The 10520-nt window shown below is 43.3% G+C and overlaps 1 protein-coding gene across 1 annotated transcript in view; it reads left to right on the plus strand.

The window, feature by feature from the left end:
* Positions 1-8947, plus strand: part of CCDC17 (coiled-coil domain containing 17) — a 37239-nt gene extending 28292 nt beyond the window's left edge. The window contains exons 9-14 of the mRNA XM_060231703.1: positions 623-849; positions 2863-2948; positions 3436-3651; positions 4425-4647; positions 5203-5313; positions 8725-8947. Coding sequence (XP_060087686.1) covers positions 623-849; positions 2863-2948; positions 3436-3651; positions 4425-4647; positions 5203-5313; positions 8725-8886 — 1025 coding nt within the window. The 3' untranslated portion in view covers positions 8887-8947. The remainder of the gene's footprint in view (positions 1-622; positions 850-2862; positions 2949-3435; positions 3652-4424; positions 4648-5202; positions 5314-8724) is intronic.
* The last annotated feature ends 1573 nt before the right edge of the window (positions 8948-10520 follow it).

Raw genomic sequence — 10520 nt, forward strand, 5'->3', positions numbered from 1 at the left:
GGGACAAAACAGTCCATAGCTATTTACCTATGTATTCATTTACTGCAGCTCATTTTGTTGTATACAGATTCAGTTTTCATATCAGTCTCCTGAAAAAGAGAAGGGATGAGTTGCAAGATAGTCTGAGTGTTCCACTGTATGATTCAGTTTGGCTGATATAAAGACACGATACTTACTAGGGTGTCCCAAAAGGTCCTTGTTCCATGTGATTCCCACCACATACTTGCTAAGATGACTTTATCCATATTTGGGGGGGGGGCAGGAGTTGCTGATGGAAAAAGACTTCCCTCAAATGTTTGAAGGGGCCATATTTCCAAAGAATCTTGTCTCAGTAGCTGTTCTGTAGACTTCATATGAATGCTATTGCAACAACTATGGCCTTTTGTAAATTAAGCAGAAACAGTAGGAACAGGCCTTTGTACTGGCTCCAATAAAATGCCAGGATGCCAATGGAATAAATGTCTGGCTTTTGTTCCACCTCATAACATTAAACCTTTTCCCAGTATGGTCACTGAAGTGTCTTCTCTGGAAATCTGTCATTTGCTCACAGCATTCAGGTCATGGTACCTCACTAATGAGTTCCCCTCTGTTGAATATTCTTCTCCATGTCCCTTTTCACCAGGGTATTTGGACAAGCAACTGGCTGAGCTCCAGCAAGTACATATGGCAGAAATGGCTCAGCTGCACACTGAGATGGGCAGACTGAGAGATGACACAGAAAGGAGGCCACAGCAGCCCAAGAGAGGGTCCCCACCCATCCTCCCCCCTCCTATAGCTCCACAATTGCCACTTCTGCCCCCTGAGCGCCTTCCAGGACTTCCTGACTCCACTTTTTCAATTGGTACCATGGTGAGGACTTTTTTTTCTCAAGGGGAGATTCCTTTTGAAGATTGTTTATGTTGCTGAAATAGGATCCATCTATAACAATGTTTCTCTTTAGAACTACACTGGAACAGAAGATTGAAGGGGTTCCATTGCCCTGAGTTTTGCAATTAATGTAAAGATTATAATTCAGCAATCTCGCGTTCCAGTCTGTTTCTAGAATGATGCTGCAGTAAAAAAGGTTGCTCAGCTTTGTGAATCTTGATTTCAGATCTGTGTCCATTCATCTTTTGGTATTCCCAGGGCACAAGGGCACAGGGGTCAGTTGCTGGGCAGTAGTTGGTAGGGTTGTACCACTGGGCTGATCACTATTAGGTTGGCACAGGGCTCTGCTGCTTAGCACCAGTACATTCAATGCACTGTTTCTGTGCTACAGTCCTTGCAGAAAGCACCCCCCAAGTTTGTATTTCAGAAAGATTCTCAGATTTGAACTAAAGTCCTGTGTGTGGCACTGGCACTGCCACAGTGACACTTGTTCTGCTGGGCACATAGCACTGTTATGCTTCTTGCAAACAAACATCCTCACCACAGTTGACTTTCGACTGCAGAGATTCTCTAGGAGAATCTGATTGCTGACTGCGTTTGCAAGTTTTTCCCATCATAGGAAACAATATGAGGAAAGGAGGTAACCACTTTGGGGTCCCATAGAATGGTTGGGTGTTGGATAAACATATGGAGCAGAATTCCATTAGTGGCTTCTAGCCACAGGGTATTGATGGAACTCTTTGTCTGGGGCAGTGATGCTCTGTATTCTTGATGCTTGTGGGGGCAACAGTGGGAGGGCTTATAGTGTCCTGGCCCTACTGATGGACCTCCTGATGGCACCTGATTTGTTTGTTTATTTTTTTTGCCACTGTGTGACACAGAGTGTTGGACTGGACAGGCCACTGGCCTGATCCAACATGGCTTCTCTTATGTTCTTATGGGAACACCTGGTCCAATCATTTTGGAATCTGGGAGTTCTCTGGGGGGAGAGACTCCTGCAGCTACACCGCAAATTTGGTGCCTCTACCTCAAACCCCCTCCTCATCAGTGTTAATGTTCCCACAACAGCCGCCCTGAGCCTGCTTCAGCGGGGAGGGCGGGATATAAATAAAATGATTGAAAAAATGATTGAACTTACACCTTTTCCCCCGCCATAGAAAATCATGGGGAATGGGGGCACCCTTTTTGGGTGCCCCTAGAATTGGACCCCCTGGTCCAATCTTTTTGAAACTTGGGGTTCTTTGAGAGAGTGGCTCCTGCAGATGCCCTGCAAATTTGGTGTCTCTCCCTCAAACTCCTGCCCTCCCAGCCCCCCTACATTATACCCTATGTTTTGCCATTGACTTCAGTGGCCCATAGGGTATGATAGAGCTATAAATTTGGGAATAGCCAAATATCTCCCCAATCAGATTCAGCCGCTGAATCTGATATTTTGGGATATTCAGAACCCACCCCCCTGAATTCTTTTGCACCTGAATCCAAATTTTACTTCTTCTTTTTTTCTTTTTTCACATCCCTACTTGCGCATTCCCTAAAGTGGGTCTTTGGAAAGGCACTATATACATTTTCTAAATAAACTAATGTATAGGGGTTTTTTCATGCCTGCCATATATGGTCATACAAATAGATCTTGGGGGGCGGGCACTCTAGTGTTTCACCATGGGGCCATATTTTATAATCCTCTCCAGTCCAGTTCTAGGAGACACACAAATACACATGAAAGCTTATTTTCACATGTGAAGATTAGATAACTAGTAAAAAAGTGTTTGCTGTGTACTGAAAGGCTAGATAATACGCCGAGGGCTTTATGCTCCTCTAGCAACAGATATACTGGCCACTTTGTCCAGAGGTTAATTTTTAAACCATTGTGTTAAGGAATTAATAGTTTCCTTGAGAGAGTAAGGCTCATAATTCCTTTGGGAATTAGGGCTGATATTTGCCTTGTATAATGTTTGGTATCTTTAAAACTCTCCATTAAATTTCTGCATAATACAGAACCCTATGGTATCATCTGCCACAGTTGTGAGCCGGTACTTCTTGGATCCCACTGATGCCCTGGGACCAGCTCCATATGATCCAGCGTAAGTCAGTGCTGTTACTGCTGGTAACCTAGTTTAAAAGACTTACACTCCTTCCTGAGAAGATTGGACTGCAGTCTTGCATAGATCGTTTGGATAGTCACTTTGTGAATATGTTCAGAGAGCCAGTTTGGTGTAGTGTTAAGAGCAGTGGATTCTAATCTGGAGAACTGGGTTTGGTTCCCCACTCCTCCACATAAAGCCAGCTGGGTGACCTTGGGTCATTCACAGCTCTCTCAACCCCACCTACCTCACAGGGTTTCTGTTGTGATGAGAGGAAGGGAAGGTGACTGTAAGCTGCTCTGAGACTCCTTCAGCTAGTGAAGGACTGGGTATAAAACCCACTCTTATCTTCTTTTCTATCCTGTTAACATTCCATCTAAGCACATGGTGATTGATCTGTAGCAGAGACTTCTAGATTTCTGCCATCTCTGAGGAAGTGGCAATGCCAGCTCTTACATGAGTGTGACAAATGCTTTCCTTTCTGCAGGTCTGGTTTTGTGATATTCTATGACTTCCTTTTGGGACTGGATCCCACATTCTACCAGGTTTGCCTGGTTTCTGGCCTGTACCGTAATGGGCAAGAGTTGGGCAAATCCACCTCACTGCCCATTGTCTTGTCTGATATGGGGCAATCCTCTGATCATGTGATGGGTGGACAGAGAGGGAGCAATGCCATTTTAGCTGCCAGGCAGCCAGTCCCAAGGTGAGTTTCAACAGCTGTTTCCATGAGGTCTGTTCTTCAGCAGGCCATTATTTGGGTAGCCATTCCCTGTTGGCATTTTTAATTTATGTATTGAATGTATGTATAATTTTTCTGCTGTAAATAATGCCTAAAGTAAATAAATCTTCCTACTTTCTTGTGGCTGTATTTACTCACTTTCAGAAGGTAGGTGAATGTAGTTATACTCTTCCAGAGCTTTCAGATTCATTTCCTCTTTTCTATTATTATTCCTCCTTTTATCCCATGGTTGTTTTAATAGGCAATTCTTATCTGATGCCAGTTTAAATGGTTTTAGTGAAATCCTAAACTGAGTTACATCTTTCTGAGTCCAGAAGGGTGTGACTCTATTCAGGATGACACCATTGATTGCATTTTTCTCTGGGTTTTTTGCAGCTGTTTTTATCCTTAGTGTTTTACTGTTTGAATATCTACTGTTGTAAGCCACCTTACATCTCTGGAAAGATATGGCATAAATATTTTTGGGGGGTGGAATTACTCCAAGAAAACCATTCGAAAACAGTGATCTATGTACTCTGGGGTTTAGTGTGTCTCTAAAATTGTTTTCAGCCCATTTTACCCTGTTTTACAGCTTTTGGATTCTGTGTCTTCTTTTTAGACTAAATGTAGGTAATTGAAAGGGTGGAAGTCTATACTCCAGCACCACTTTAAAAATATAGACCCTAGAACAGGATTTGCAAGGGGGGGAAGTAGTTTTGTTGGTGTGGATTGCCTTTGTTTGTAACTGTTTTTTTCAGAGTTCTCCCTTCAACTTCGATTGCCCTCATAACTGAGCTTCAAGCCTCTGGAGGCCTTGATGCTTATGGGCAGGAGATCCAGCATTTGACCCCCAGGGGATGGGCCAAAATCCACCTCTTTGACCACCTGCACCAAGTGTTGAGTGGGTACTGGAAGGTCCCTGTCCGAGTGCTTCCTGTGAAGCCAGGCCTAACAGCAGAACAGTTAAATGGTGTGCCCCAGGTAAGAACCATTAACAAGAACTGAAGAAGGCTGTCTAAAAACCAGAGCAAGCTCCTTACTCACACAGTTGCTCCTTCTACATCAAGTTTGTGGTGAACCATAAATTTCTGTTTTAGTTGTGACTTTCCCCTTTCTCCATTCCACCTGTGTGGAAACTTCCCAGCCTCATTTCCTTATAACAAGCCAGTGTGGTGTAGTGTTTAAGAGCAGTGGACTCTAATCTGGAGAACTGGGTATGATTCTCCACTCCTCCTTGTGAAGCCTGCTGGATGACCTTGGGCCAGTCACAGTTATCTCAGAACTCTTTCAGCCACACCTATTTCACAAGGTAACTGTTGTGGGAGAGGAAGGGAAAAGTAATTGTAAGTGGCTTTGAAACTCCTTAAAGTATAAAAAAGGGGAATATAAAAACCTATTTTTCTTCTTCACAAATATTTCCAGGTGAATGACTCATTATCAGAACTCTTTAGCCAAACCAAAGCATAAGATTTCACCTCTCCTTGGGTTAGTTTTGCTTCTGTTTTTATTGAGACCAGGCATTATTTTCTCTTGCAGGCTGGCAAGGCAGAGCTTTACTTGCGACTGGTGAATGCAAGAGATGCTGATATGCAGTCAATGGCTGAGATCCATTTTGGCAATGCCCCTCTCTACAAATACCCTCCTATAGTAAGTAGGATTCCACAGCAGCTATAATTTGTTCCAATTTTTTTTGTCATTCATCCTTGAATGGGGCTAGAATGGATGGCCTCTCCTTGTGGAACAGCTCTGTGCCTTCTCAGAAAGTAGAAGTCAAGAAGTATTTAGAAAATAGATGTATTCATCATGGTAGCAGTTTGTAACTCTCTACACATTGTACAAAGGAGTATTTTATTAGCTACAATTGCAGATTTATAGCTTCAATGTAGAGCCAGTCTTTGAGATGGGAATTCTGTGTGAGATTCCAGCCATTTCTGAGTGAAGCTTTTCTAAGGTCAGCCTTAAAGGCAAGGAAGTCAGTCCATGCCATCTCTAGCTTAAATATGCGATGCTGGATCAGCTGGAATATATCACTATGAATATGATGCTGCCCTAGCCTAGCTAAGTTTGCATTTATTTATTTGTATAGTGCTTTGTGGAATATGCTTGAGCAGGTGGTTGCTTTTCAGTTGCAGGTTCTCTTGGAAGATTTTCTGGTGCCTTTTCAATCAGCCTTTAGGCCGGGGTTTGAAACAAGGTGACTGCTTTAGGCACCTTGCCTAGTTATCTCTACTAAGAACTAGACAGGGGGAATGTGACCCTGATAGTTCTGCTGGATCTCTCTGTGGCCTTTGATACTATCAGCCATAGTATCCTACTGAGCTGTATCTCAGTGCTGGGACTGAAGTTAGGCTCAGAGAGGGTGACTAGCCCATAAGCTTTCAAGATAGAGGGGGGGGGGGTTGAATCTAGGACTTCCAGGGTCATACTCTATTTTTGCAGTCCCCAACCTTTCTGAACCTGAATTTTGAGTCAGAGAGGAGGGTACTGCTAAAATGGCTGCTATAGCAGGTGGAGCCAAGCATACATTCACACACAAAAGGAAGTGGGATTGGGAACATAAATGCACACGCCCACAGTGAAGAAGCCCAAAAAGGGGACATGCATACACAAAAGAAGACAACCAGTGGGTGAAACTCACAGAGAGAATAATCCTGAAGATTTGAGGGTATTCCTTGGGGAAGGACTATTAGATTCTATGCTATTGCTATACCATAAAGTCTGTCCTCCAAAGCTGCCATTTTATTAATGGGAACTAATTTCTGTAGCCTGGAAACTAGCTGTAATTCCAGGAGAACTCCAGGCCCCACCAGGAGGTTTGTAACCCTGGGGGAAAGGGTGCTCCACTGCTCTGCTGCTCCACTACCCCCACTGCCTCACTGCTGATCAACGGGTTCTGTTTACAGAATCCTGGTTTTTTTTCCTCAGTGAGTGGTGAGGAGGATCTACATGAAAATCCCTTTATTTATACTGTGGAGAAATGCATTTTCTTTGGAGCTTTGAACAGAAATCAGTCTTTAACTTGAGCTTTAAAAAGTTTTCTCTCTTTTGCCAGATTACAAGTGGTGGTAGAATTGCTCACCAGCTTCACCCACCAAACCTTTAGCTATGCAAATAGTAGGTCTGGCAGACACAGTGAGATGGTCAAGTCACACATACACACAACCCTCCAGCTAGAGAGGTGACATCTAACAGGGAACAGAGCTAAAAAGAATTCAATGAAAAAAATCCTGGATAATCAAGGAAAGGTTCTTTGACCTGACCTCGGCTCTTTCTCCACATCTGGTTCCCTTGCTTTCACTATGCATTACCATAAGTTTTTTTCCCCTTCTGCATTCCCCCATGCTTTCCAATAATATTTTGCTTTTTTTTATGCATTGATTTCACCCCCCTCAGCTCTGAGCCTGCTTTTAGTCTGCTTCCCCCCACCCCCGTATCTTTTGTGATGATTTATCCTCTTTGCTTCCAAGCCAAAGGTAATTTAAAAGCATACACATTTCCTTGTACTTTTCCTCCCCCATCCTCTCAGAGGCCAGTTGGTCTCTCCTTATTGGACAGTTTTGCACTGGTGAGTCTTTTGAAATAGGAGATTTGGAAAGTAATGATCTTTGTCTGAGTTGTTTGCAGGAACAGCCAGCTCAGTTGGTTAGGATGCAGTGCTATTAACTGTAAGGTTGTTAGTTTGAGTCCCCATTTGGGCAATTTTGATGTTAGGGGAAAAAGTTTTCTTTTAAATTGACTCTGACACAACCATTTCAAAGGCAAAGATAATGCTGTGGAAGCTGCTCTCAGACTGCAGCAGCCTGCTTCAAAAACAAAAATTGGTCTGGTCCATCTCAGCATCTGATTTTTCTCCTTTGCCTGTTATCTCACTTTCAAATAACACTTGTGGGGGTGTGTGGGGGGGGAGCTCAGGGTGTGAAGCACTGATGTCTCCACTTTCCCCCTTGTGAACTACCTCCACCAAGCAGCCACACAGCAGCCTCCCTGCTGCCTCTCTGGCGAAGTGATCGGCATCTCCTCTTGCTGCACTTTTAAAGTATTCCCTGCCAATTTTTTTTTCTCCAGCCATCCTGGATTAGTGTTACACTACTTGACAACCAATAAAGGGGGTGGTGGGAACCACTAATGACAACCCTGCAGTAAATTCAGCTCAAAGAATCTCTTGTTTCAAAATACATGCCCAGCGCAAAACTGAGCAATCAGGAGAGACCAACCCTGCAACACTATCTGGGGTTTTCTCATTGGTATGCAGAATATATACTCCTTAGTTCCTAAGAGAAAATCAGAGAGAGAGAGAAAAGGTGCGGAGTACAGGCACGGCATTCAAAGTAAACCCCAACTGACTTGACTTCAGTGAAAATCAGAAGTAAGCTGTGCATGGAGAAAGAGCCCTAGTCAATCAGAGGAGAAAGAGAGATGATAAAACTTCTGGTAGTGAGGAGGAGATTCTATTTTGTGCTGACTCTGTTGAGGCAGACTGCTCCTGCCTGAGGTCTGCTGGAGGAAACCATTGCCATGTGTAAGACCCTAGGCTTGAGCAGAGGCTTCAAGGTAATAGGAACCATGCAGAAAGGGATAGACAGTTGGCAAGTGGCTACTCCATGAGTGGCACACAAGGCAGAGAGGAAGCTGGGAGCTTCCTTGAAATACCCAGTTGAGAGGCGGGGCAGACTTATTCAGCCACTTCCCTGAATATCCTCCAGGCCCCCAGTAGGGGTCAGTCACCAGAGGTGGACATTACTTCCAGGTGCAGGCAGACACACACACAGAAATTATTTTTTAAAACTTGGCTCCATGACTCAGACAGGGCACAATCCAAAAGGTATTTCTCCTGCACAGTTCCTATGAAAGCTATGTTGCAAAAACACACTTTATCCTATTCATGCCAATAGATACTACTCTGGGGAGTTTCCATGGGAATCATGCTGGTTTCAGGACACTGTCATTGCTTGTTTTCAGCTGTGATGGAAGCATCTCTCTAAAATGTGTGTTCAAGGTATAAAATGCTACTTGTACTTATCTGCATAATATAGTTGTGATTTCTTCTCTCCTGTACAGGTAACCAGTGGCACAGCGCCTCCTTCAGGCTTCCCCTCAACCCAAAGCTCTTTCAACCCTGCCCCCACCAGCCTGTCCCTTTCTGTCCCCCCTTACACTGGCTTTGTTGACCCCCCTCCTGCTAAGGAACAGCCTTTCCAATACAAAATTAAGCAAAGGTGAGAAAGGAGGAAAACAGCCCCCATTCCCTCTGTAGCACTAGGCTTTTCTTCTAATGAAAATGAATCATGTTAAAAGAAAACTTTGTGTGAGTTCATGTGTGCATGAATCTGTTTTGTGTTAAAATTAGTGTGCATCTCTAATCCAGCAAGATTTTCTCTGTATTATTCATTGTGCTCGATTCAAACACTGTATTAGAGGACATCTGCAAAGCAAAGACTTTGCTGTTAGTGAGTTTAGAGGTGCTCATTAATCATATGTGATCCTCACCAATGGACACATCCAAAGTTGTTTTCAGTCTAGACTCATCTATACAGTAAAGTGGGGACCATGGAAACCTCAGTTTGCAGCTGTCCACCCAACCTAAAGCATAATGTGGATTAGGAGTTCACATTACATTATTCCAGTATAAACAACTTTTCTTGAAGTTCCACTTTGACTCTGGCATCAAAATATGTTTTGACATATCTTTTGGGTCATATTTTTCCTATTCACTGCCTCTTCTAAGGCACATTGTAAGAATCAATATCTATTGCATTGGTCCTAAGAAGTATTTATTTCCTAGAAATTTTCCCAGTGTCCTTTGGTGTACTTGTTTAAGATACCTGTCAATTGCCTTTTGCCAGAAGATTTTCCTTTTCCTTATTTTTATGGCTAATCCATCCCTATGGAAAGAGGATCTATTTAATCTTACAAGTCACCATATTTAGATAATAATTGTAGAGTATTAAGTGCTTTAGCTTGTAAGGAACTAGTCTAATCTCAGTATACCATTGGCGTAGTTTGCATTTTAAAGTTTTTTACTCCTTAGAAGTTGACTAAGTGCTCCAGAGGTTACCACACCCCTTTGAAAAAGAAGACATCTACTTATACAAACTGTTGAACCGCTTCACTTTCTTGGAGAAACCCTGTCCACCACGAAACTGATAGGGTTGTAAATAAATTGTGTCCTAGTTTAATAAAACGTAGAAGTAGAAGTGACGCAGAGTGGTAAAGCTGCAGTACTGCAGTCCTAAGCTTTACTCACGACCTGAGTTCGATCCCGGCGGAAGCTGGATTCAGGTAGCCGGCTCATGGTTGACTCAGCCTTCCATCCTTTCGAGGTCGATAAAATGAGTACCCAGCTTGCTGGGGGGAAAGCGTAGATGACTGGGAAAGGCAATGGCAAACCACCCCATAAAAAGTCTGCTGTGAAAACGTTATGAAAGCAGCATCACCCCAGAGTCGGAAATGACTGGTGCTTGCACAGAGGACTACCTTTATCTTTTAGCATAGGTTTGCCAGAAGTACTTGTTCTCTTCATTATTTCCTTTTTTCTGTGTATTATCAATACAAACACATTCCTGTATTCAGCTATGTATAGATTGGTGTGAATTTGCACATTCCCAAACCCCTATTTATAAGCCTAGTTCTTCTGCAGTTACACTGATCTGAAAGGAGGAGGTATAAGGGAAGGTTGGGAAGCCCCTTGTGACTAGAGGGAGTGGGGCCAGTTACCTTGCCAAAGGATTACTGTCCTCAAGAACCCATTTCCCTGTGGTTTCTGCCTTGGGGTGGGTGGTTGGGCTGTATAAGAACTGCTAATGTTCTGAGACATCATTTCAGGGAATAAGCATTAGAATTCACAAGACTTTAGC

This window comes from Heteronotia binoei, chromosome 2, assembly GCF_032191835.1.
Source record: "Heteronotia binoei isolate CCM8104 ecotype False Entrance Well chromosome 2, APGP_CSIRO_Hbin_v1, whole genome shotgun sequence".
Lineage (NCBI taxonomy): Eukaryota > Metazoa > Chordata > Lepidosauria > Squamata > Gekkonidae > Heteronotia > Heteronotia binoei.